The sequence below is a fragment of the Otolemur garnettii genome, unplaced genomic scaffold (assembly GCF_000181295.1).
Source record: "Otolemur garnettii isolate 467f Iridium unplaced genomic scaffold, OtoGar3 scaffold00038, whole genome shotgun sequence".
NCBI lineage: Eukaryota > Metazoa > Chordata > Mammalia > Primates > Galagidae > Otolemur > Otolemur garnettii.
Genome location: NW_003852433.1, coordinates 14,459,953 through 14,487,085, shown reverse-complemented (window position 1 = coordinate 14,487,085; position 27,133 = coordinate 14,459,953). Strand labels below are relative to the sequence as shown.

Genomic DNA, 27,133 nt, shown 5'->3' with positions numbered 1-27,133 from the left:
GGCGGGCCTGGGCTGGATTTGAACCCGCCACTTTAGGTGTATGTGGCTGGCACCTTAGCCACTTGAGCCACAGGCGCTGAGCCACCTGATGCACTTTTTCCCTCACTTTGGTTTTTCTCAGTTAACAGTATCTCCTGGAGATGAGAAATGAGGTCTGTTTTATGGTTGAAAGATGCCATTTAAGGTGGAGAAGTTGCCACCACTTCTGTCTCTAACCCATAAAAAAGAAAGGAAGGAAGGAGGGGAAGAGGGAAGGAAAGATAGGGAATGAAAGGAAGGGAAGGAAGGAAAGAAAGCAAGCCATCTTATGATTATATCATAGCCTACTGTGTTTCCCCAAAAATAAGACACTGTCTTAAATTTATTTTTTCTCAAGAAGACACACTAGGGCTTATTTTCAGGGGATGTCTTCCTCTCCACACTGAAATGCATGGTGTGGCTATGCAGATATGCTGCGTAGCTATGCCCATCACTAGGTCTGGTTATTGGGGTAGGACTTATATTTAACAAATGCATAGAAATCCTGCTAGGGACTTATTTTTTGAGTAGGTCTTATTTTCGGGGAAACTCGGTATTCAACCAGTTCCATGCTGCAGATCACATAGGTTGTTCCCAGTGTTTTGTCCTCACAAACAGTGCTGCAGGGAACAGTTTTCAGTATACATCTTTTGGATTTTTTGCTAATGTATCATTGGGATTGGTCCTTAGAAGTAGGATTGCTAGGTTTTGAAAGGCTAAATGCATAAGCGATCTTGCTAAATAGTTCATGCAGTCATTTTTAATTTAATTTATTTTTTATAGAGACAGTGTCTTGCCATGTTGCACAGGCTGGTCTCAAACTTATAAACTCAATTAATCTTCCCATCTTAGCCTCCCAAATGCTGCAATTACAGGCATGAGCCATCTCACTCAGCTATGTAGTTTTTTTTATTTTTTATTTATTTATTTTTGAGATAGAGTCTCAAGCTGTCACCCTGGGTAGAGTGCCATGACATCATAGCTCATAGCAACCTCAAACTCTTGGGCCTAAGTGATTCTCTTGCCTCAGCCTCCCAAGCAGCTGGGACTACAGGCGCGTGCCACCATGCCCAGCTATTTTTTTGTTGCAGTTGTCATTGTTGTTGAGCAGGCCCGGGCTGGATTTGAACTCGCCAGCTCTGGTGTATGTGGCTGGCCCCCTTGCCACTGAGCTACCAAAGCCGAGCCAGCTATGTAGTTTTTGAATTAGATCTCTCTAAGGGCAAGCAAATGTTTTCAATACTCGAACTCATCTGTATTATTCATCTTTTACACTGACTTGGAACTGGTATCCCTGCAGTGACGTAGAGAATGTTTTTAGAAATTCATAGCTGTTTCTAAGTAAAATCACTGGGAAGTTTAACTCCTATGGTAAAGAGCACCTAGTAGAAAGAAATTCTCTCTTTTTTTTTTTTTCTTGAGACAGAGCCTCAAACTGTCTCCCTGGGTAGAGTGTCGTGGCATCACAGCTCACAGCAACCTCCAACTTCTGGGCTCAAGCAACTGTCCTGCCTCAGCCTCCCAAGCAGCTGGGACCACAGGCACCCGCCACAACGCCTGGCAGTTTTTTTGGTTGCGGCCATCATTGTTGTTTGGTGGGCCCGGGCTGGATTCGAACCCGCCACCTTAGGTGCATGTGGCTGGCGCCTTAGCCACTTGAGCCACAGGCACCGAGCCGAAATTCTCTATTGAATGGGTGCATGGAGCAGCCCTGTTCTCCTCCCTCTCCCAGAGCTTCCCAGAAGTTAACCAGGGACCACAGCTATGACCTATAAATTTCCAAGCCCACCTGTTCTTTTTCTGTCTCTCTTTTTTTTTTTAAGTCAGTTTTACTATGTTGCCCTCAGTAGAGTGCTGTGGCATCACAGCTCACAACAACCTCAAACTCTTGGACTTAAGCGATTTTCAGCTTCCTAAGTAGCTGGGACTATAGGTGCCTGCCACAACGCCTGGCTTTGCTGTTGTTGTTGTTGTCATGTAGCAGGCATGGGGCAGGTTCAAACCCACCAGCCCCAGTGCATGTGGCTGGTACCCTAACCACTGTCTTTCTTTCTTTTTTTCCTTTTTCTGTCTTTCATGGCCCTGTCTATTTCAGACTTGGTGGTGGCAGTCAATGGGATCTGGATCCTCGTGGAGACGTTTATGCTGAAAGGTGAGCCCCAGCATGAGGACTGGCCAGGTCCTGGTCAGCACACTGACTTGCCCTGGACCTGCTCCTGCTCTGTCTTACAGGTGGGAACTTCTTCTCCAAACATGTGCCCTGGAGTTACCTCGTCTTTCTTACTAGTAAGTTTCTGATGTGGCTTGTCTTAAACACTGTCCAGGAGAACTTGCATTTGGCTTAGAAATTCATGGTTTTTCAGTAAAACAGGAAGCTTAAGAGATGGAGCAGGCTTGGCGCCTGTAGCTCAGTGAGTATGGTGCCGGCCACATACACTGAGGCTGGCAGGTTTGAGCCCAGCCCAGGCCTGCTAAACAACGACAACTGCAACGAAAAAAATAGCTGGGCATTGTGGCAAGTGCGTATAGTCCCAGCTATTTGGGAGGCTGAGGCAAGAGAATTGCTTAAGCCCAAGAGTTTGAGGTTGCTGTGAGCTGTGATGCCACAGCACTCTACCCAGGGCCACATAGTGAAACTCTGTCTCAAAAAAAAAAAAAAAAGAAAGAGAGAGAGAGAGAGATGGAGCAGAAATTTAGTCTAATTCCAACTCATCCTTGTTTAAAACTCTTTCATGGTTTTCCACTGGTCTGGGGATCAAGTCCATATCCCCCAGGTGTGACCCACCCTACCTGCTGGGCATAGCCCCTGCAGCCCACCTGTTTAGCCTGTTGCCACCTTCTAGCCTTCCAAACAGCACCCCTCTTCCCACTGCCTTAACCCCTGCCCCAGGCCTGTGCATGGTACTCTCGGGGATGCCCACCTCTGCCTCACTTTCCTTGTCATCGTGTCAAGTCTGAACACCTTGAACACTGTGTTGCCATCCCCTGTTCACTTGTCTTTCCTGCCTGGGGATGATAAGCTTTGTGTGTGCAGGCCTGCCCTGCCCTATTCACTGCTGCACGCCTGGCACCCAGCATAACACTTGATGGGAAGGGTGCCGGGACACGGCAGCTGGTTGGGCAGGTGGATGGCTGTGGCATGTCTAGAGGCTGGGGAGGGGAGAGGATTTCTGTTCTTAAGCAAGTTGCCCAGGTGGCCACCATCTGGACCAGGCCCTCTCTGGAGCGAGTGTTGCTTTCACGGGGAAGGTGTGTGGGGTACAGCCCAGAGGGCACATGGCCTGTGGGGAGGCTGCAGTCTACAGGGCAGCCTTGGAGGGAAGCCAGGCCAGTGGGGAAGATGTGTGTAGCTGTTTCCCAGCCTCCTCTTCTTTCCTGCAGTCTATGGGGTGGAGCTGTTCCTGAAAGTTGCTGGCTTAGGCCCTGTGGAGTACCTGTCCTCCGGGTGGAACCTGTAAGTGGACAGCACGTTTCTTCCCATGGCTGAGCCTCTAGGGACAGCCACCATGCGTCTTCTCCCTGTATGCCCCCAGTACACAGGCTGCTTCTGGAACTGCAGAGGGAAAGTCTGAGGACAGGCTGAGTCCTCTGTCTTCCTACAGCAGCTCTGCCCATGGCCCATGCACTCCCCAGGGTCAGGCTGTTATCCTAAACTCTTTCAGGCCACTCACACTAGTCCTGGGAATGGTGTCTTGAGGTACTTTAGGTCAGGTGGCTCTTCCTGAGTTGTTAGGCTTTTTATCTCCCCTATAAAAACCCACAGCACCCATAGAGAAGAGTGTCCCACCACCTCCCTTGGTGAACTGTGATGAGACCCATGTGGCCCTTCTCCCTGGGCCACAGAACTCAGGAGGTCTTTTACTCACCCCATTAGAGTTAACTGACCCATGATATCAGGCTACACTCACGAGGTCTTGGGTCGTGAGGGTAAAACAAATTAATAAACAGAAGAATTTGGAGGAAAGTACCTGTATGCCCTCCAACTAGAGGTAGGTAGCTGTTCTGGTGGGACTCACATCAAAAAGTTTCTGCGGTTGGGCTAGTTCCCACTGTGTAGCCAGATGTCTCCTGAGCTGAGGATGAGGCCAAGGTTTCTGCCCTCTGTGTCATTAGACCAGTACAGGGGCCCTGGGAGAGGGTCCTGGGTATTGAGAACACTGAGTCCTGATCCTCTTGTTCTCCTGTGACTAGGTTTGGCAAACTTAGCTCAGCAACCCAGGGCATCAGGAAGTTGCTCCCAAGGCTAGCTGGCTACTGTTGGCTTTGCTTTGGCTGGTGTCTGGGCTCCTTGGAGGGGGGACTGAGGCCCAGGAGAGGGGTGTAGTCATGGGGGCTTTAGGGCTGCTGAATGGACCTTGATTTTTCCTGTTTCTCAGGTTCGACTTCTCCGTCACAGTGTTTGCCTTCCTGGGACTGCTGGCTCTGGCACTCAACATGGAGCCCTTCTATTTCATAGTGGTCCTGCGTCCCCTCCAGTTGCTAAGGTGACGGGGCAGGTTGGGCTGGGGCAGGGGGCAAAGGGAGGACAGAAGGCCCTGGGACCGTAACCTGAAAGGAGCCAGAAGACTCACAGCTTGTGTCACAGATGTCATGCCCCCGCAGAAGCACCACGAGGGTCACTTCTACCCTGTGAGGGTGTGCAGGCTGCTGGCATCTCCTCCCCTCTCTGGCACTAGGCGGCTCAGATGAGCAGAGAAACCCAGCCTGTGACTCATGTGTACTCTGCCTGAGCTGGCATTACTGTGGCCACAGAAGCCCATGAGCTCAGCCATAAATCAGAGCTTAGGCTCTATAGGTCAGGGGGCCTTTCAGTGGGACTTCATGCTTTTCTGCTTAGCCTCTTGTCCTGAAAACCCTCACGCAGGTCTCACCAATTTCCCAGGGACACTGTAGGACATCCTGATAGAGCCTTCCCCACTGACATGCCTCTTCCCATGGAAGGGCCCCAAGGCCTGTGTCCTCAGAGACTGTGTTTTCCTCTCAACTCCAGCTGTAGTCACACCTGCACCCAAGCTCTGTCCTCTCTGTCCTGGTAGCAGAGGGGAGAGGTGGGACACCGGTTGGCAGAGTGTCTGGGGAATGACCCTGCTGCCATGGTGTACATGGTGGCCTGGGGCCAGCCCGAGTGTCCGTCTCCCTCCCACTCACTGCCATATTTTCTTACTGGTGAGCACCACTCCCTGCCCCTTGGTGGGCATGGGCCCTCCTCTCTCCTTGGGTGTGAGGTTTGGCTCTCTGCCTCCTGCTTTGAGTGTAAACTATGGTAGGAAGTTGCTGCCACATCCTTACCCCCGATATGCTGTGAGGAGACACAGCATGGCTCCACACCTCTTCTTCCGGTCTGGCTCCGATATCCTACGGCTGTGCCTGTCTCTTACCAGATGCACAAGCCACCTGAGCCAAGCTTTGGGGGAAATAGACCCTCAGGTGAAGGAGAGGGCCCCATGAAAGGCAGGCTCCAGCACATTCTGACAGAAGGGGGCCGAGGCCGTGCCCCTGCTTCTGTAAATGACCTGGTGTTCTTCCATTACTCAGGCTGTTTAAATTGAAAAAGCGTTACCGTAACGTGCTGGACACCATGTTTGAGCTGCTGCCGCGGATGGCCAGGTACTGCCCTGCCTCTTGGCCCTCAGGTGCAGGCATTGTGAGGCTGTGCCCACAGGGGAGAGGAGCTGAGTGGTAGTTGGGGAAAGAGTCCCAGGGAGGACTGGAGTCAAGGAGCCGATGGGCCTTCTGGAAGCCTGAAATTTTGATACCACAGGTCTCCCTGGCACCATTTTCCTCCACTGACCCAACTGAAATATTTAGTGGGGAGGGCAGGGAGCAGTCAACTCACTTACCGCCTGTGTCTACATTCACAGGTAAGGGGTCACCTGTGAGTCTACCTTCACAGGTAAGGGGTGAATCTCTGGTAAAGGGGCATCTGTTAATAGAGTCCTCAACTGAGCCGATTTTACCCCAGACCCAGACCATAAGGCCCCTTCCCCACAGGCATTCCTAGTCGGTGACCCCCCGCTAGGGGCACGCCTCCATGTCAGCTCAGTGGGTGCGAGGAGGCTGGGGCTGCAGAGGAGCCATCTATCTCCCTGGCAGGCCCCACGTCACCCTGTCCTTTCTGACCCTTCCCAGCCTGGGCCTCACCCTGCTCATCTTTTACTACTCCTTTGCCATCGCGGGCATGGAATTCTTCTATGGGATCCTCTACCCCAACTGCTGCAAGTAAGTAGGCAATGGGATGCCCAGCCCTGACTCGTTGCCAGCAGCCTACACTTCTGGGGGCACCAGAGCCAGCACGGGCCCCCTCTCAGCCTTAAGATCCTTAGGCACACACTGTTCTAGGGGCTGCTTTCCTTTGCTTTTCACGGCTTCATTGAACACAGTGAGCTATGTGAACAGCCTGGACTCAGGGTTAACTCTGGAGAGAGGGCGTCTGAGCCAGTTTCTCCATATCCCCAGCGGGGTCTAGGAGCCACACCCTAGTTGGGCCTCTATTGGCTCCTCCTTTGTGCTGAGGGATGAGATGCAGGACTCTGCTTCTGAACAGGCTCTCTGGTGGCCCAAACAGACTTTCAGAAACATCGGCATGGTTTTTCATAGACCAGCCATAAAAGATGGGAAGGGATATGGTAGATGGGATCTCTTTCAGAGAGAAGCAACCTATCAAACGTGCTTGATTGTATTGTGGGGCCCTGATAAGAAATTCTCCTTTCCTTGGGGTTGGTGCCTGGCATCTGGTATCCAGCCTCCAGAGCACATTCCAGGCTGGGCACATGCAGGGAGGCTCTTGCCTCTCCTCCCTCCTCAGCAGGGAGCAGTGAGAGAGAAGGCCTGGCCGGCAGCAGAGAACTGCCTAGTGCAGGCAGGTGGGGGCAGCCTGGGGTTCCCCCAAGGCATAGCAGCTGAGTGTAGCCCATGAAGCTCAGGCAGGAGCTGGACAGGGCCTGGCAAGAAACTCTGCTGGGGGCAGGGCTGTTTGGACCTAAGTTTGCTTAAACTTTTTGTCCTTCGTGGAGGTGGCCGATTGTCTTGTGACCTTCCCTTCTGCCTCCCTGTGTTCCCCGTCAGCACTAGTACAGTGGCAGATGCCTACCGCTGGCTCAATCATACTGTGGGCAATAGGACTGTTGTGGAGGAAGGTTACTACTATCTCAATAACTTTGACAACATCCTGAACAGCTTCGGTGAGTAGAGAAATCATGGGGAACATTCCCAGGGCATGCTGCCCCAGGCCCCAGAGTGGGTAAGCAGAGCTGTCTGAGACTCTCTCCCTCCTGAGCTGTAGGCCACACTTTCTGCTGTCCTCACTGGCTCAGAAGGAGGGTGTGGGTCCCATCTGCCCAGCCCTAAGGGTAGAGTCCAGGCCAAATCCCAGGGTTCACTGAGCCACTAGATTTTACTCTTTTTCCTGATATGTTTTCAGTTTGAGAAAGGAGAAGAGTTTCATGCCTTAGCTGGAAGGGGTATAGTCTACTATGAGGGTACCACCTACCTCACTGTGGTGGCACTGGCAGGGTGGGACCCAGCCTTACCAGTGTTGCCACGGTGCTCTGTATGGCCCCTGCTGGCTGGTTCCAAGAAAAAGCCTAGGGTGAGGATGTGGAGGACAGTGTCCCGGCAAACATGGCCTCTTCGGAGAAAGGGGCACCCCCGCCCATGACATCTCAGATCTGCACCCAGTATGGACCTCTACCCTGGCCCTGGTCTTGCATGAGCTGCTACAGCTAAGGGCACACCATGTGCCCTCTTGGGAATAGGCCAGCATGGACTCATGGAGGGCTGTGGCTAATCTTCTCTGGAGCTCACAGCCCAAGCTGATGTGTGGTGGCGCCATCATTTTAGTACATGATGCTGAAGGATAGGCTACTCCAGGATAGGTGGAGAGGGGCTACTTGAAATTTGACTTCGAATAAGCAGGTCTGATGCAGACATCTTTCTTTCCCTTCCCTTTGGCAGTGACCTTGTTTGAGCTTACAGTTGTCAACAACTGGTACATCATCATGGTAAGATCTCAGCCAACTCCTAGGGGTGTTTTCCCACTACTCTCTGAGGGCAGCTCTGGGTCTCTCCACACTCAGCATGGGCTGTTGCCCTTTGTATGGCCTGTAGGGTGTGGGTCTTAGGTCGCGCTGGGTTGGTGTTCTGTAAGGAGACCTGCAGGCTATGGTTGGACCCCAGAAGCCCCCCTCATAGCATCTGGCAGAACTGGGTTTCTCTGCTGGCTCCACACACACCCCCCAGCAGCCAGGAGTACCTCCTACCACTGTGGAGATGACTTTTCAATTAAAAAATAATATGGCAAGCACTTTTAAAAATTTTTATTTGTTTATTAATTTTTGAGATAAAGTCTCCTTCTGTCCCTCAGACTATGGGTGCAGTGACATAGCTCTCTGCACCCTAGGCTCGAGTGATCCTCCCACCTCAGCCTCCCAAGGAGCTGGGCCTGCCACAATGCCCAGCTAATATTTAAATTTTTTATAGAGACAGACTGGTCTCAAGCTCCTGCCCCCAAGCAATCCTCCCACCTTACCTTCCCAGAGTACTAGGATTGTAGGCATGAGCTACTGTGCCCAGCCGGGCATTGTTGATTATTTTCTCCCCATATCTTAAACTCTTTCATTCTGTCACTGCTTGGGGTAAAGACTGCACCTGTAGGCCAGGCTTAGTGGCTCACGCCTGTAATCCTAGAACTCTGGGAGGCTGAGGTGGGTGGATTGCTTGAGCTCATAAGTTTGAGACCAGCCTAAGAAAAAGCGCAACCCCATCTCTACTAAAAATAGAAAAATGAAGGCAAGAGGATCACTTGAGCCCGAGTGGGAGGTTGCTGTGAGCTATGATGCTACGGCACTCTACCCAGGGCAATAGCTTAAGACTCTGTCTTAAACAAAACAAAACAAACAAACAAAAAGACTGCCCCTGTTGGTCCTGAATCCTGCCTCCCAGGAGAGCATCCTGGGCACACACAGCAGAAAGGAACTGTTAGCCTGGGGGAAGTGGGGTCCCTCTTCTCTGCCTCTCATACCCAGAGGCAAATCAGAAGGGATCTGTAAGGCGCTGGTGATGCCTGGCTGCTTCCTCACTGGCTGCTCCCCTCGGTCTCTAGGAAGGTGTCACCTCTCAGACCTCTCACTGGAGCCGCCTGTACTTCATGACATTTTACATTGTGACCATGGTAGGTTGCTGGGGGCAGAATGCTCTTAATCCCCCATCTTCCCCAACATCAGCTGTCCCTACTCCTCAGGCTCATCCTGCTAAAGGGGCCTGGTCCCATCCAGCCAGGCCCTGTTGGGGTGTGCAGCAGCAGCCACCTACATTCCCCTCCCCCCGGTCCCTGGCCAGGTGGTGATGACCATCATTGTTGCCTTCATCCTTGAGGCCTTCGTCTTCCGAATGAACTACAGCCGCAAGAACCAGGACTCAGAAGGTCTGTGCGGGGAACTGCATCCTGGGCATTTGCTCTCTGCTGCCTGCCTGGCTCCGTCTGTCTGCTGGGCGGTGCAGCTGGCTATCTGGCTGTCAGCTTTTTGGCTAGCTTAGGGTCTGGCAGTTTAGCTGTCTAGTTGTCCAAGCTTATCTGTCTGGCTTGTCTGTCTAAATCTCTTGTTTGCACTGATTTAAAAATATTTAGTGTCAGAAAAATGCTCACTCTTGAATTTTCAAAGGAAAACGATACATCTCATAGGTGAAGAAAAATCAAACAGTAGGGAAAGGGTCATTGTGGAAAGAGCCGCCCTGTCCATGTCTTGCCTTTCCTTACTTCCCCTCCAGGACTTTTCAAGCCTAGCTGTTTCTTCTTTTAGTTATCTCCACATTTCCCAACAGTAGGCTCATGCTGTAGGTCTTGGGTTCTTTTTTTTTTTTTTTGTGATGGGATCTTGCTCTGTCACCCAGGCTAAAGTACTGTGGCACAATCATAGCTCAATGCAACCCCAAACCCCTAAGCTCAAGTGATCCTCCTGCCTCAGTCTCCCCCCAGTAGTGGAGACTGCAGGCATGCACCACCGTACCTGGTTAATTATCTTTTGTAAAGATGGGGTCTTGCTATGTGGCCTAGGCTAGTCTCACACTTCTGCCATGGCCTCTAAAGTGCTGGGATGACAAGTACGAGTCACTGCTTCCAGCCTTATTATAATGTAAATGGCATGAATATTATTTACTGAGAGGCAAATAGTATTTCTTATGACAACTTGACTGCTGGCTTTAATAATTGCTTCACTCTTCCCAGCCTGCACAGCTTTCTGCATGTTGATCCTCCTTCTCAAATTCTCCATCAGAAGTGCCCACTGCTATTAATACTGTACTTGTTTCCAAATCTCTTGTCTTATCAGGCTCTCTGACCATTTTCTTTTTGCTTGGAGATTCCCTTCTGAAACCCCGTGTCCCTGAAAGGTGCTGGCTAGACCAGTACTACTCATGAAGAGAGCATAGGAGGGACTTGGGGGGAGTTCCAAATGGCTGAGGTGGGGGCAGGGCACATGGACCTTGAGTTGGTTACAGAGTGAACCTTGGGACCCAAGCAGAGGGGCAGGCAGCAGGGACGATAGTCAGTCAAGACCAAGTTGCATTGGCAGCTCCAACCCCCAGGCTCTTTCCCACTCCTTCTATCCCTCCCTGCAGTTGACAGTGGCATCACCCTTGAGAAGGAAATCTCCAAAGAAGAGCTAGTTGCAGTCTTGGAGCTCTACCGGGAGGCACGGGGTGCCTCCTGTGATGTCACCCGGTTGCTGGAGACCCTCTCCCAGATGGAGAGATATCAGGTAAGGAGCTATGGGCCTCATCAGATGACAGGGGTGGGTTTGAGCATGGTTTAATCCCTCCCCTCAAATGCTGGCGACGCTTCTGAGTGACACAATTGCAGAAACCAGAGTAGTAGTGGGAGAGGCCAGCTGGGGCTCCCATGGGGGTCCTGTACTGCCTGTAGCTGAGCCTTGCGCCTCTGTTCTTCATTAGCAAAATTCCATGGTGTTTCTGGGACGGCGATCAAGGACCAAAAGTGACCTGAGCCTGAAGATGTACCAGGAGGAGATACAGGTAGGCACTACCTACCTCATAGGCACATCCTTTGCCTGGCTTCGGTCCTGGATAGGGTCTCACCCTTCCTGAGCAGAGGCTGCCCTCTGACTAGAGGTAGAAGGCTGGGCAGGGAGATTTGTAGTCATCCACTGGGAGTACTGCTAGTGGTATCTGGGATCCTGGCTGGGGCCTTCTTTTCACTCATTCCCCGACAGGCAGCTATCCTGTCTGGCCAGCGATATAGGACACTGCCCCTTGTGAATTGCCCAGAACCTCCTTTCTCTGAACTGGGGCTGCAAACTCAAATGTGCACAGCAAGATACATAATGGGAAAAGAGGACAGGGCCATACCACACTGGCAAGGAGGGGCATATGCAGAGAGGGCTGCCTCTGTCGAGGCCCAGCAGAGGGTTGCTCAGTAGGAATAAGGCCCTGCTGTACTCAGGTTATGCAGGTTGTTTTGATTGATTGGGGGTTTTTTGTGTTTTAATTTAAAAGAAGCAAAAGTCAGATTTTTTTGTTTTTCATAATCACCCAGTCCTTCCTTATTGACAACTAAGGAAAATACCTTGTAGTCTAGGCACAGTGGCTCAAGCCTATAATCCCAGCAGTCCAGGGGGTTGAGGCCGGTGGATTGCTTGAGCTCACAGGTTCGAGACCAGCTTGAGGCAGAGCAAGACCCTGTCTCTTAAAAAAAAAAAATAGCCAGGCATCATTTAGTCCCAGCTACTTGGGAGGCTGAGACAAGAGAATAACTTAAGCCCAAGAGTTTGAGGTTGCTGTGACCTATGACAACATGGCACTCTACCAAGGGTGACAAAGTAAGACTCTGTCTCAAAAAAAAAAAAAAAGAAAGAAAGAAAAAGAAAATACCTTGCAAAGAACTATGTGAGGTGGTGCTGGGCCTTCCAGACAAAGCCTACAGACCACAGACTGTCAGCTTATGGCTCTTGCTTTGGGTCTTTCTTTTCTCCTTGGGGTCCCTGGGGCTCTGGGGAGGGTTTCCTGTGGCCATGCTGTTTTTTGGCTTTCTCACAGCCCTTCGGTTTCGCTGGAGCAGCGATAACCAGAGTCCATTTCCTTGAAGTAGCTTACATGTGCTCTGTGGAAACACAAGACACTAGAGCCAGGGTCCTTGGGGCAGATGTATCATGGCTCACTGAATTTGGTGTCACAGAGACATGGAAATAAGAGCTTCTGTGTCCATTCTGGGTCGGTGACCTGGGACAAGTCACTCAGTTCATTCCCACAAAGCAGCTGGGATGACATAACAGCACACATTCCAGTGTGCTCGGAGAGAGGTGTGCTGCCCTGCCCTGCCCTGCCCTGCCCTGCCTCCTGCCTGTCCATCTGCTCCAGCCCTCAGCTTTCCCCTTTGTGAAACTATAGGAGACACAACTAGGCTATCTCTAATATATTCTTCAAGCTCTAAAGATGTGTGGTTCAGTCTCTAGGGAGTGCATTTTGGCAGGCACCTGTAGTCCCACCTACTTAGGAGGCAAGGCAGGAGGCTCACTTGAGCCCAGGAGTTTGAGGCTGCAGTGAGCTGTGATTGTGCCACTGCCCTACAGCTTGAGACACAGTGAGACCCTGTCTCTAAAAAAAAATCGAAATATGGAGAAACATGTGTACTTTTTAATTCCTGAATACTCTAGTCCCTGAAAATACCAGGTAATATAACAACAATGGTCTTAGGCAGGTAAGCTCTTTAACTTTTCCAAAATGCCTTCACAGTCCTATTGGAGGGTGGCAAAAGCAGCCTGGGAGTTAGAAGAGGCACTTGGCTTTATATAACTCCCCCAGCCTTGGTTTTCTTGAGTATAAAACCTGGATGAAATTCCTGCCAGGCTCAGAAGGGATGACATAGGAGAATCCCTCGGTGAATGACAAAAGGTCATGTTTACAAACAAAGGAGGAGGATTGTTGCTACCTGGGTCTCATATCAGCCTCTACGTAGTTGAGGAGAGATTTCATTGTGACTTCTGCTGCTAGGGCCATATTGAGAATTCCCAGCACGTCCAGGCAGGTGAGGGGTAGTTCAGTCCTGGCTGGGTGGGGCTGGCAGCTGGGTGACTTGTTGGGCTGGGGGGAGCATGGGTTTGGCTGGAGGGGTGTGGCCCTCAGCCCCTGCCTGCTCTGCTCTAGGAGTGGTACGAGGAGCACGCCAGGGAGCAGGAGGAACAGCAGCGGCTCAGCGTCCCCATCGCCCAGCAGCCCCCAGGCCTCCGCCAGCGCTCCCAGACCATCACCTAGCTCAGTGCCGGAAGCCGTCTCGTCTATGCAATAACACAATAGTATTATTTTACTGCGATGTATCGAACTAATGTGTGTGTGTGTGTACACATGCTCATATTATGCACATATCCACATAGAGGAAGAAAGCAGACAAGATGGGGCTCGGTTTGTGGCCACCTTGCCCTCTTGTCTTTAACTCTAAAAGCCAGTTTGGTGCGAGGGGGTCAGGCCGCCAGGTCTGAATTCTGCCTACTGTGGGAAGCTCTAGGAGCCCTCTTCACAAGCAGACCAGTTGAACAGATTTCTGCTGTGTTCTGCAGGGCTTGCCCTGAGCCTGGGCCAGGCCTTACTTGGCCAGATCCAAAGCCGTCACCTTGTGCTGCTCTCAGCCCTGGCCTACCTGACAGCTTCCCACTAACTCTCCCCACAGCCATGTTGTAGGTTTCCGTCTTGCATTAGGGACAAAACCACTTAGGAAGGAAAGAACCCAAATCCCTCAGGGTGGTATTTCTATGTATATCATAATGTCCTAGAATGCTCCTTTTGGGGCCAGTGCCCAGGACCTAAGAGAAAGGTGGAATCAAGGGGTGTGATTGTACCTGTGTGGTCAGAGCTCAGCCAGTGCTGGGCAGCAAGAGACCATGCTAACCTCTTACAGGTTTCCCTCCAGGCTCTGTAAGCTTTCTCTTGCATACTCCTTTGGTTTAACCCTTGTTGCTGAAAGTCCTGCTACAGCGGCCTCCTTTGGGGACCAGGCACAGTGGGACGATGTCAGGCAGTGGTTGCAACCCAGATCAATTCCTGAACAGGCTTTCTTGACTAAATCCCTTTTCCTTTGACTTACCTGCTCAAGCAAAAGGATATTTTGGTTAAATGGATTATGCTAAAGACAATAGCAAGTCCTTCACACACATGCATGAGGTGTTGCTGTTGGGAATAGGAGCAAACAGCACAGAGAGGCTGTGGGATGTGGCTGCAACCCCATGGCCCAGCCTGGTCTGATTCCCACCTCACCTTGGGCTGGTTGGTTCAGATGAATGCTCATTTAACCAAATTCCCTTGGCACCTCCCTGGATGCTGTCAAGGAAGGATGGGTGCTCAAGTCTGGAGCAGACCTGTTGGGTTTGCTGGCCATGATGGTGGGGAGTGATAGCTCCCAAAGCAGGGTCAGGGCAGAGGTAGCTGTAGTTTGGCTGTCCTGAGCCACAGAGCCAAGCACAGCACAGGTTCTGTGTCAGTGAGATAGGGGAAGTCATCACCAGTGGACAAACTGGGCCAACCCCAACTTTCTAGGGACTGCTTCTTGTGGCTTCTGAAGGTGGGTAGACAGGCCTTGTTCTTTTCCTGGCCACATAGTAGGCAGGGCAGAGCCTGACCCCAGGGGAGCAGCATCTGGTTCCATTCCCTAATCACCTCCAAGGCCAAGCTGGATCCACAGCCAATGCGGCCCAGTTCTCCTTGCCAGGGGAGAAGCAGTAGATGTTTCTGTTTATAAGCACAGCCCTTTGGGAAAACAACAAATCGTAGAGAACCACTGTGAGTCCCCCGTGGAATCAGGAGGCTGACATTGTCCTCTTCATCTCTGGAGGGCCAGCAGCCATTGCAGGAGCTCAGCATTGAGCCCTGGGCCAGAATCCCTTCCCCTCCAAGAAGGAACTTCATTTGCACAACTGGGTGCCTTTTAGCTTTTATGTATTGAAATGGGCGGTGGGAAGCAAGGGTCATGGGACAGTTCTGAAAGGTGGGTGTGAGTCCTCTGGCCCCACTGTCAGCCTCCTGCTAGTCCCTTTCTCTGCTGCCAAGGGGCCCACAAGCCAGGAGGGGCCAGCAGCCACTGGTGTTAGCCGAGGGGAGTTGAGGCCCCCGCGTGTGAGCACCGTTGCAGGATGGGTAGGGTTGTGGCTCTATTCATGGTGACTTGTCTGTGTGCCAACCCTGCCCTGAGATGGGGCATGGTTTGGACCAGGACAGGACGAATCCAAGAGGCAATAGTGCCGATGAGCCAGGCTCTAGCTAGTGGGGGGCACCCTTGTCATGGAGGCTAGGGACAGCCATCCTTGTGGGGTCACCTAGGAGCCTGCTAAGTTGACACTCAAACTTACCCACCAAGTAGGAAACAGGGGTCACTCCAGGCTGTGAGCTCTGAGGGCATGGGGACATAACCATGCACAGATGCCCCCTTACCCTCTGCATCACAGCTGAGTCGACGTGAGTGACACTGACGGCCAGGGTTACAGCCTGGCAGTGGTGGCAATGCCACTGTGCCCCCATCGCAACATGCAGGTGCTTTGGGGATGCTGCCTGGCACTGCCTTGCTTCCCCTGACCCTGCCCCAGCCTTATTCCACACCACAAAGACAATCATTTTGTACGGATCATGGGAGCAACGCTGTAAGGTTTTGTACATTGGTAATTTGTTACCTAGAAAACCCACTGTGTCTCCGGATTTCTGGCGTATTAATTAAAGAGCCTCTGCTTTGTAAATGTGGCTGCTGCCTCTTGACTTGCATGACTTCAGGTGTTATGGAGAGAGGAAGGTCCCATCTACGGCCTTCTGACCCTCCTCAGCCCCACCCCTAGCCCTGCCTCCTGGCCTCAGCCCCACCCCTAACCCTGCATCCCTGGTTCCAGGTAAAGGAGAACAGGAGTGGGACATGCACCACGTCCTTGAAACATTTTTTATTTGGAAAAAAAGAAAATTGAATCCTTTTCTTTACCTGCATAAGGCAATCGGGCAGACAAAAGTTGCTTATTTCAAAGGTGGGATCACCGTGACAGCAGAAAGGCACCAGGGAACCCCTCTGTCCCCGTGGAGCTTGCAGGCACTGGAGCCCCTGACCCGGGGCTCCCCTGAGGTAGGCACAGGGCACGCATGTACTCCTGTGTGCAGCTGGGGAGCCCCAGGGCTCTGGGCACAGAGGAGTCTGCACAGCCAAAGGTAGAGTGGGAGAGTCTAGAGCCAGTGGCATGTGTGGCATGGCAGTGCCACAGGCGGAGAGGGTATTCTGGAAGCAGTGAGTTCAGTAAAACATTACTGTTAATTGTACCTGCTTCTTTTGGCTTTGTTGACATAACAACTAGAAATTGAAAATTAGCTCATCTTGAATTCTATTTCTGACAGTTGACACAGCTCTACATACAGCTCAGCTCTTGGTGGCCTGGGGGTCCTGTCACCCTGACATTTTGAGTCAGGGTAAGGCAACCGTTTGCATCCTGAGGAGGTGATGCTGGGAGGCATGAGACCCAGTGAGGGAGACCAGGCAGAGCCTGCGTCCTGTGGATGCCTTCACCCGTGATCACACCGGGGCATCCAATACGGCTTGGAAGGCAGCCAGCATCCCCTTCCCCACACCCCCGTCCTCAACTCTAGAGATAACTCAAGAAGGCCTGGTACAGCTTCTGTCTGGAGCCCTGTGTCCAGAACAAAGCCCAGTCTCCAAAGTCCCAGTGATAAGGCTTGTGGGGTGCTGGCAGCTTGAGGGACCCAGCAGTTCCTTTGCTCACAGTGGTGACTTCAGACTAGTAGTGAGAGCCGCCCGTGGAAGTCCAGGGCCACTCATGGTCACCGCAATCTGCAGAAGATGCTCCAGTCCCCAGTCATCCCCTCATAGGAGGCTGAGGGCATCTGCCTGCAGTGACATGCCACCACCAGATGGCTTCAGTCACATGCTTTTCAAGTGAATCACTCCGAATTCAGTGAGCAGGGCCACAACGAGGAAGTTCAAGTAGAAAAGGAGCAGGCAGAAGCCGTAGACTTTGCTGAGCTGGAAGCATTGCACCGGGACAGACACCAGGGAAAAGACGAGGCTGAGCCCCAGGGCGCTGGCCAGGACCCACACCAGCAGCCCGTCTGGCTCCAGCTGTGGGGGAACAAGGGGAGAGGCTGGGTCAGTGTGGTCACTGCCCCCCACCCTGCCTGAAGCCCCAAGGTTAATATTTGAGGGCCTCCTGTGGATGGCAGTTACCCAGATATGGCCCCAGAAGTTTCCAGACTCAGAAGCAGCAGGAAAAGAGAAACTGCTCTTTCAGCTTCAGCCTATTGCACCTGCCTGACCTCCTCTGCTCAAGTCTCACCTAATGACAATGCTGTAGGTTTTTAACACCGAACTCTAGTTAACAAGGTATGTCGTTAGTAGTTAATGAGGTTAAGGAGGTTAGCTGTAGTTAACAAGAAATAATGCTGATGTCCTCTACCTACTATGAAGTCCATCAAAACATAAGATGGGTTTGGGCGCAGTGGCTCATGGAAGTGCTTAAGGGAAGAGCCACATCTTCATGTGCTTGTGTAAATTGCTGGTAAAAGTAATTTTACAAGCTTAAAACCAATATTCAAGTATTAGTCATATGTAGGTGGGAATTGAAAAAAGAAAATGATTGTAGAGTCTAGACAAAGGAAAAACAGAAACAGGAGAGAAGTGGATTCAGAAGAATCCGCAGCCCAGCTGCTGAAGGCCTGGCACCTTTAAAACTTACAAAGGCCCCCCTACCCCCGAAAAAAAAAACTTAAGAAACCCATAGCTCAGTTGGTAAGGCGCCGGCCACATACACCGAGGCTGGCAGGTTCGAACCCAGCCTGGGCCAGCTAAAACAACAATGACAACTGCAACAGAAAAATAGCCACGTGTTATGTTGGGCGCCTGTAGTCCCAGGTGCTTGGGAGGCTGAGGCAAGAGAATCACTTAAGCCCAAGAGTTTGAAGTTGCTATGAGCTGTGACAACACAGCACTCCACCAAGGGCGACAGCTTGAGACTTTGTCTCCAAAAAAAAAAAAAAAAAAAAACTTAAGAAGTGGCTTGCTGGAATTTCACTCCTCCCCCAGTGTGACTCCATAGTGGCCCTTGGAGGTCTCTAAACAGGCAAGACTCACCCACAAGGGTGGGGCTGTTTGCTCTGAGAAAGGGAGTGCTTTTCTAAAGTTAGATATGCAGAATTTTTTTTTTTTTGGAGAGAGAACCTCAAGCCGTCCCCCTGGGTAGAGTGCCATGGCATCACAGCTCACAGCAACCTCCAACTCCTGGGCTCAAGCTAGTCTCCTGCCTCAGCCTCCCAAGTAGCTAGGAGCCACCACAATGCCTGGCTATTTTTTGGTTGCAGCCATCATTGTTGTTTGGCGGGCTGGGCTGGATTCGAACCTGCCACCTTAGGTGTATGTGGCTGGCGCCTTAGCTACTTGAGCCACAGGTGCCGAGCCCAGAATGTTTAAACTTTGTTAAAGAAGGCAAGATTTACTCCAGACCAGATATGGTGATAAAATACCTCTTTGCTTCTGTCACCTTGCTATGACCAGAAGTGTCTGTGTGTTTGAGCAACAAGCTTCTAGAGTAGTAATTGTCACTTCTGTGATTTGTGTGCTGGCTTTCTCTGATGTCCCACTCTCACCATTCCATACTGTGTTAAAGATCGTAAATACCTTAGAGCAATAAAAGTAAAAAGTAAATCCATCCAATTAACGTTGTTAAAGAAATAGTTTAGAGAAATGCAAGCATAGCAAGAACCATATCGGAATTGTTTGCCTTTTCCTCCTAAGATTTATGATTAAAACAATGGTGTATGAAATAAAAATGGAGCTGGCCTGGGGCAAGAGGCTGCATGTATGTTGAACCTTACAAAGAAAGACATGCAGCCTCTTGGCCCAGCTTAACTCTTAAAGCTTGCCTTTGTCTCTCATTTTTTCATTTCCTTAGTCCTCTTGTTCAATCAAGCCACTGGGAGGGAACCCATAGTATTGTTGGGACTGGTATCCAATAGGCTCAGGCCTGTATTCCCAGCTCTCGGGGAGGCCAAGGCAGGGAGATCACTTGAGCTCAGGAGTTGTAGCAAGAGCAAGACCCCCATCTCTACTAAATACAGAAAAACTAGCTGACATTGTGGCGGGCACCTGTAGTCCCAGTTACTTAGGAGGTTAAGGCAGGAGGATCTCTTTTTTTTTTTTTTTTTGAGACAGTGCCTCAAGCTGTCCTCCCGGGCAGAGTGCCGTGGCATTACAGCTCACAGCAACCTCCAACTCCTGGGCTCAAGCGAGTCTCCTGCCTCCGCCTCCCAAGTAGCTGGGACCACAGGCGCCCACCACAACGCCCGGCTATTTTTTGGTTGCAGCCGTCATTGTTGTTTTGGCGGGTCCGGGCTGGGGATTCGAACCCGCCACCTTAGGTGTACGTGGCTGGCGCCTTAGCCGGTTGAGCTATAGGCACCGAGCCAGGAGGATCTCTTGAGCCCAGGAGTGTGAGGTTGATGTGAGGTGTGACACTGTGACACTCTAGCCTGGGGCAACAGAGTCTCAAGCTATTGCCCTGGTAGAGTGCTGTGGCGTTATTGTGTGAAGGACCTCCCAAGCACTGTCTTGTCTACTGTAACAGTAGTAGTGTCTGGGTTCTGCCATGGTCTCCAGTTTACAAATGAGGAAACTAAGATTCCAAGGGACTGACTTTCCAAGGCGCTCAACAGCACTGCACTGGAACTGAGGCCTGACACCTTCTTCTAGTCGGCAGTTCTCAACCCGTGGGTCGCGACCCACAGGAACTGTATTAAGGGGCCGCAGCATTAGGAAGGTTGAGAACCACTGTTCTAGATGAAGGAAGGAATGAGTGTGTAACAAAATAAAAAGATGCAGTGATGAAGGAATGGCAGCGGGAAGGAATGAACGAGAGCCCAGGTGTCAGAAGACGGCTTCTCAGGGGAGGGAGAGCGGCTGACACCAATTCCAGGACCCTAGAACTGGGGAGCTGAGAGGGAGGGTCGGCAGATTACAGGTTCTAGGGACCAATAGTGTCCCCACCAGTTCGCGTCCCTCCAGAACCTTGGGAGGTAACCTGACTTGAAATAGGGTCTTTGCAGACACAAGACAAGATCATCTTAGACTTAAGTCTGCTCCTAAATTCAATGACTGGTGTCCTTATCAGAACAAGAGACACAGAGAAACAGAGAAAGCCGTGTGATGACAGAGGCACAAACTGGAGTGATGCAGCCATAGCCAAAGAATGCCAGAGTCACCAGAGGCTTGGACCCTCCCCCAGAGCCTTGAGAGGGAGCACAGCCCTGCTGACACCTTGATTTCAGACTTTTGGCCTCCAGGACTGTGAGATAATAGATTTCTGTTTTCAGCCATCCAGTCTGTGATGATTTGTTATGACAACCCATGGAAACTAATATAATATGTTATATATATTTGTTATGTACAGTGGTTGAAAAATTTTCAAGCACTACAGAAGAGTAGAAGGGAGTGAAATTGTCCCCTTCCCATTTCCCTTCCTTCCAGACTTTGCATTGATCCAACACCCACTACGGATTTCACAGCAGGCACTGTTATATGCCAGGCGTCCTCATCTTCCCAGCCACCTGTAAGGGGAGCACGGTTCTCATCCCCAATCCACAGAGGAGGAAAATGAGCAATTGTCCCTTATGAATACAAATCTCTAAGCCCAGGCTCTAAACTAACACCCTATCCTGCCTCCCCTTGTGGTGACGTGGTGACATGCATACACATGCAAGGACACACATACATACAGATAAATACATCCATTTTGAAAATAGAAATGGGACCGTGACCTGTGTTTTTCACCCAACAGTTCAACACAGACATCCTTCCATGTAGCTGTGTCTTGAGTCTTATGCAATTTAATGGCAGGAGTATTTCCTAAACTCAGAACAAAGCCAGTGGAACACACAGAGCAAGAGAAAAGAATAGGCCGCTCTAAAGTCCCATCATTTGGAAATGCCCTGGAATTGATAATGACTAGTATGGGGTAGACCCATGAAGAATGTAAACAAAATTTGCAGAGGGTATACTAGATGTCCTCAAACTACAGCCTGCGGGTCACATGCAGCCCGCCTAGGACATTTATCTGGCCTGCTGGGTATTTTTGCCACCGCTGCCTGTCCTGCTTAGCAGCTGACTCATCCCAGGGCCCGCAGTCCGGCCCTCCAACAGTCTGAGGGACAGTGAACTGGCCCCCTGTTTAAAAAGTTTGAGGACCCCTTCTATATACCTTTCAGCAAAGCAAACTTTTCAAGCCGTAAGTAGCTGTTTGCTTATGGAATGGCTACTACGCTTCAGCTATTTAAGAACTAGAGGCTTCTCTAGGAAGAGGTGGGTGACTTTGTCCCCATTAATGACTCCATCTTGCAGCCTCACAACATGGTGCTTTCACACAGTGAGGCCTAAAACCCGCCCCTAAGCACCCCCACCCCCCACCTTAAGCTTCTTGTTTGATCTCTGAATTTAAATCCTTCAGAATAGAGATGTGGGGGTAGGGACTTCCAGCTTGTGGCTGAGGCCCCAACCTGCCTTGCATTGATTTTGTTTGCCCTGTGGGATATTTTAAAGTACAAAAACTTCACCTAGCAATCTTGACTTCTTTTTCTCTGGGAAACCTGGAAGATCTGGCCACATGAGGCCCATCTGAATCACCCACACATTTCTGGTAACTGTCTAGCCCTAGTGTTTGAGTTTTCAACCCTCTTGTTAAGAATAGTTTCTTGGCCCGGGTGCAATGGCTCACCCTGTAATCCTATCACTCTGGGAGGCTAAGGTGGGTAGATTGCCTGTGCTCAGAAGTTTGAGACCAGCCTTAGCAAGAGAGACTCTGTGACCCTATCACTACTAAAAATAGAAAAACTAGCCAGGCGTTGTGGCAGGTGCCTGTAGTCCCAGCTACTTGAAAGGCTGAGACAAAAGGATCGTTTAAGCCCAAAAGTTTGAGGTTGCTATGAGCTATGATGATCCCATGGCACTCTACTCAGGGCAACAGAGTGAGACTCTGTCGCCCAGAAAGAAAAAAAAAATCAGAATAGTTTCTTAAATGGAGCCCTTGTATGAAGGGGCCCCAGGGAGGGTGTTAAAAATGCAGATTCCCAGACCCCATCTCCCTGGAGCACACAAGTCGGTCACCTATACTCAGGAAATTCTTAAGCCTGCTTGAAAACCTCGGCCATTTAAACCTCCAAATCTGCTGGGCTCCCCAGCTGTGGGGTGGTCCTCAATACGTGGCATTTCTAATCTCCCTCATCCCAGCCCTCCCTGTGGGCAGCATTGGGATACGGTATTCAGCCTGGCCCTGAATGCTTCTCCAGGAAGCTTGGGAGGTGCCATCAGCCCCATTTCATAGGGAGGAAACTGAGGCCCAGAGATGTCCTAAGCCAGTTGAAGTCATATAGCAAGACTTAAGGCATGAGCCCAGGACCCAAACCCTGGGCCTTCCTGCCTCTTTCTCCCAAGCTACATCTTACTCTGTGAACTTACAAGAAATGCATATTTTTTCAACTCAATATGCAAACTAGTTCCAAAAATAGTGCACAAGTCAGACTTGTCATGAACACAAAGGTCCTCCTCCCCAGGAAATAGAACCTTCTGAGATATAGATGGTTGCCACTACCAGAGGGCTGAGAAGGTCGAGGGGGTGGCCCTATGCTGAGGCCCCTTGCAGAAGCATCTGGCCACTCACCTTCACCTCCATGTGGCTCCGGGTGATCTGCAGCAGGCAGCCCAGCCCCACACCCACAAGGATATCTGCAGCCCAGCTCAGGAAGCTTTGCTGGAACAATTCTGCCCATAAGCCAACCACACAGCCTGTCCCTCCTACTTGGTACAACCCGGGGGCTTGGGATGCCACAGTAAGAATGTACTTGGCTTTCTTTACCATCTATGCCCAACTCCTCCTCCCCCTGACGAAATCCCTACCTGAGATGCCCTATCTGGTTTTGGTGTCTCTAAGAAGATGGGTGCACACTGCAGTCAGCAGGGAGTGGGTAAGATGCCAGACTTACTCAGCACCTTGTGAGATCTCAGTAGACGGAGAAACTGAGGCCAGGTGAGGGGAAGTGACTGCCCACAGTCCCGTGAGTTAACAGGTGGTGCAGCAGGAGTCAAGGCCATCTCGAGAGGTCATTCAGGCTCCCTCCTTCCTACCTAACCTGAGAGGTCAGGAGAGGCCACAGCCCAAAAGCCAGGAACAGGTCTTGGTGGGCATAGAAAGGACACCAAGGGACCTGCTCAGCCCAACAGTTAAAGCGGCAGGCATCATGATGGTCCCTACTGATCAGATCGTGTTGCCAAGTAGCCACCTGCACAGTAGCTCACCCAAGGCCCTGTCGCCATGGAGTGTGAAGAGAGCTGTACTCCAGGTGCTTTGTGATATTAGTACTTTATTTAGCAGCCAACAGTGTCCACTGCTGTTGAATGTCCTCCATGTGCAGGACACTGTCTTGGGTGCTTCCCCTCACCCCACCATTTACCTTTGGCTAGAGGGCTGTTGTTTGCTCACCCCTGGTCTATAACAGAAAGGACAGGTACGGCCAGCGAGGGGCTATGAAGAAAGGGCTTCGTAACCAGAGGGTCATAGTTTCCAGCTGTAGTGCCACCACGTGCTGGCTATATGGCCTGAGGGTTTTGTGCACATGCCACACTCTGTGGACCAAGGTCACTGTGTGGGCATTTGCTGATACCACCCTTGCCCTAACAATAATAGCTGCATCCCCTGAGCACTTACCGAGTGCCAAGAGTTTTATTCACCTCACTGGATCCTTACAACAACCCTATGCAGTTAGTACTCTGAGCATCCCCATTTTACAGATGAGGAGCCTGAGGCTCAAACAGTCACAACACCTGTCCAAGGTGTCATACCAAGAGCCAGTTCCACAGGCTGAGGTCAAGGGTGGTCCCACAAAGGATACTGAAGATGATGCCACCAAAACAGGCAGAGAATGCCATCCGTGGGTATCCCTGGCGAGCCAGTGTGAAATCTGAGAAGACATCTGTGTGGAAACCAGAGGGGACCCTAAGTGATGAGTAGCTTCCCCCTGGCCCCAGACCCTCCTTGGTCCTTCACACCTTCATTCTCACCCACATCCATTCAGGCAACAACATCGATGAATGCCCACCGGGGTGTGCATGGTGCTAGCCGACTGGGTGCTGTGGGAGGCCACAGCATCTTGTAAGACACAATTCCCTCCTTAATTCCTTTTACCCCACTCTTTCCTACCAAGAGCAAGTTTGTGGGTAAGACATGCTGCTACCAATTTTTCACCCAAGTTCCATATGCTGCTAGCACACATAGATAAAAGTACCCAAGAACAGTAGTAAGAGGGCTAGATTTTGGCCCTGCCTACTTGTCTAGATGCTCTTGTGCAGTGTAAAACCTGGCCAACCTTACCTGGCTGCAATATGTATGTATGCATGTATGTATATGTGTATGTGGGAATGCCTGCATAAGTCATATACTCATGTATACATCAAAGCATAGTTGACTGCAATGGACTCCATGTCCTGTCTGAACTCTGGGGAGCCACCTAGTGTCTCCACATCAGAAAGTGGAGAAGAGGCAAGGACCTCTACAGAGTTTACTGGTCCATTTATAGTCCAGGCCATCTCACACCAATGCCCAAATGGTGTTTACTCCAAAATGACAGTGGGCACTGAACACATGCTAAGGGCAGCCCCCCCGGCTCCGACACCTTGGCTCAGATGCAACTCTGATTGGGGGAATCAAAGAACTATGATATGGCTGCACTCACCCCAGAACCCCACCCTGCCCCGAGTCACCTCCAATGCTGTTCCCCCAGGCCAGCAGTGTGAGCCCCAGGACAGTGTTGCTCAGCCGGAAGACCACACCCAGGGACCGCAAGATATTCACCACCTCTGTGGCAGCTGCATTGATCCACAGGGCGCTGGTCAGGAAGCCCAGGAAAGCAAAGAGCTGAGGAGGGAATGGTATTTTGATGGGACCAAGGCCAGCCCCTAACAGGGACACAGCCTCAGTTCTTCACCTGTAAAATAGGATGATAACAGTGTCTACCTTGTAAAGTTGTTATGAGCATAAAACAAATTTCTATAATATATGTGGGTCATTACAGAAGTTTTGAGATATATAAAAATCAAGAAACAAAATCCATGCACACAGAAAAAATGAAGCCCCTCCCAGCAATACCAACAAGCCTAGCAAGTTGAAATTTGCATGGATGAATCAGAAAGGATGATGGTGACTGTGTTTCTTGGGAGTGAAATAATAGATCATAACAGTTTGTCTCAAAACTTTTGTAGTGGGCTTGGCGCCTGTGGCTCAAGCGGCTAAGGCGCCAGCCACATATACCTAAGGTGGCGGGTTCGAATCCCCAGCCCGGGCCCGCCAAACAACAATGATGGCTGCAACTAAAAAATGGCCGGGCGTTGTGGCGGGCGCCTGTGGTCCCAGCTACTTGGGAGGCTGAGGCAGGAGAATCGCTTGAGCCCAGGAGTTGGAGGTTACTATGAGCTGTGATGCCATGGCACTCTACCCAGGGGGATAGCTTGAGGCTCCGTCTCAAAAAAAATAAAAAAAAAAAAAAAAAATAAAAGAAACTTTTGTAGTGACTACATATACAACTAGTGCCTACATATATAGTAAGTGTCAACAAAACATTAGTTCAACATTATCACTTTGTTGAGAAAGGAATGGTTGGTCCATCATAACTTTTATTGGATTTCTAATCTATGAACCAAATTACTGCCAATCATCCCCCAAATTGACCTTGTCACTCCCACTTCATCCTCTCCCCCACTAGCCCTGGAAACCTCTCTACTCTGTCTCCAGATTGGTTCCTTATGGGCATTTCATACAAAGGCAATTATACAATATGTGGTCTTTTATTACTGCCTTTTTTCAGCATGATGTTTTCAAGGTTCATCCATGTTGTAGCATACATTTATACTTTAAAAAATAGTAAAAGTTGGCTAGGCGTGGTGGTTCATGTCTGTAATCATAGTACTCTGGGAGGCCGAGTACTCACTGCTTGAGATCAAGTATTGGAGACCCACCTGAGCAAGAGCAAGCACCTGTAGTCCCGGCTACTAAGGAGGCTGAGACAGGAGAATCGCTTGAACCCAGGAGTTTGACGTTGCAGTGAGCTACCGCAAAGCACTCAAACCTGGGAAACAGAGTGAGACTTCTGTCTCAAAAAAAAAGTAAACTTTCCCTAAATAGTAAAAGACCACTTCCCTAAATGATCAGTTGGTGAAAATTTGACCTCCTTTGGGTTGGTACATTCATTCAGAGTTTCTAAAAATTAAACAAATATATATCAATAACTATTAAAAAATGAAAAAATTAAGTACTTTTAAAGGAAGTCTCTGGGAAAACTGTCAAAAATTCCGTAGAGTACTATAGAAAGAAAGGAAAAAGGCACCCAGAAAGACCACACTATTCCATCATTGGACTGTGATCATTAGAAACCCAAATGCTGGCTCAGCGCCTGTGGCTTAAGTGGCTAAGGTGTCAGCCACATACACCTAAGGCGGTGGGTTCAAATCCAGCCCGGGCCTGCCAAAACAACAATGACGGCTGCACCCAAAAAATAGCCAGGTGTTGTGGTGGGCGCCTGTGATCTCAGCTACTTGGGAGGCTGAGGCAGGAGACTCGCTTGAGCCCAGGAGTTGGAGGTTGCTGTGAGCTGTGAGACCATGGCACTCTACCCAGGAGGGATAGCTTGAAGCCCTGTCTCAAAAAAGAAAAGAAACCCTAATGCTTCCTCATTAGTGTGGTAAAAGTTACTCAAAAAGCTTAACACACAGTTACTATTTGACCTAGAATTCTGCTCCTAGCAAAATACCAAAGAGAAATGAAAGCACATTCCTACACAAAAATTTGTACATGAGGGGCTGGTACATGTACATGCCTATAATCCTAGCACTCTGGGAGGCCAAGGTGGGTAGACTGCCTGAGCTAACAGGTTTGAGACCAGCCTGAGCCAGAGCGAGACCTTGTCTCTAAAAATAGCTGGGCATTGTGGCAGGCACCAGTAGTCCCAGATACTGGGGAGGCTGAGGCAAAAGAATTGTTTGAGTCCAATAGTCTGAAGTTGCTATGAGCTGGGATGCCACAGCACTCCACTGAGGGTGACG

The 27,133-nt window shown here is 50.5% G+C and overlaps 2 protein-coding genes across 2 annotated transcripts in view; one reads left to right on the top strand and one right to left on the bottom strand.

The window, feature by feature from the left end:
* TPCN1 (two pore segment channel 1) overlaps positions 1 to 15,746 on the top strand; it is a 79,287-nt gene extending 63,541 nt beyond the window's left edge. Inside the window, exons 16-28 of the mRNA XM_012805265.2 lie at positions 2,114 to 2,170; positions 2,251 to 2,304; positions 3,400 to 3,472; positions 4,395 to 4,502; positions 5,554 to 5,625; positions 6,148 to 6,237; positions 7,084 to 7,199; positions 7,972 to 8,018; positions 9,119 to 9,187; positions 9,355 to 9,439; positions 10,633 to 10,772; positions 10,966 to 11,046; positions 13,174 to 15,746. Of these exons, the coding sequence (XP_012660719.1) occupies positions 2,114 to 2,170; positions 2,251 to 2,304; positions 3,400 to 3,472; positions 4,395 to 4,502; positions 5,554 to 5,625; positions 6,148 to 6,237; positions 7,084 to 7,199; positions 7,972 to 8,018; positions 9,119 to 9,187; positions 9,355 to 9,439; positions 10,633 to 10,772; positions 10,966 to 11,046; positions 13,174 to 13,281 (1,100 nt within the window). The 3' untranslated portion in view covers positions 13,282 to 15,746. The remainder of the gene's footprint in view (positions 1 to 2,113; positions 2,171 to 2,250; positions 2,305 to 3,399; positions 3,473 to 4,394; positions 4,503 to 5,553; positions 5,626 to 6,147; positions 6,238 to 7,083; positions 7,200 to 7,971; positions 8,019 to 9,118; positions 9,188 to 9,354; positions 9,440 to 10,632; positions 10,773 to 10,965; positions 11,047 to 13,173) is intronic.
* Positions 15,747 to 15,926: 180 nt separating this feature from the next.
* The window catches only part of SLC8B1 (solute carrier family 8 member B1), a 36,166-nt gene continuing 24,959 nt past the window's right edge, over positions 15,927 to 27,133 (bottom strand). Inside the window, exons 14-17 of the mRNA XM_003789956.3 lie at positions 24,800 to 24,953; positions 23,932 to 24,012; positions 22,704 to 22,768; positions 15,927 to 17,122 (exon numbers count right to left, since the gene is read on the bottom strand). Of these exons, the coding sequence (XP_003790004.1) occupies positions 16,925 to 17,122; positions 22,704 to 22,768; positions 23,932 to 24,012; positions 24,800 to 24,953 (498 nt within the window). The 3' untranslated portion in view covers positions 15,927 to 16,924. The remainder of the gene's footprint in view (positions 17,123 to 22,703; positions 22,769 to 23,931; positions 24,013 to 24,799; positions 24,954 to 27,133) is intronic.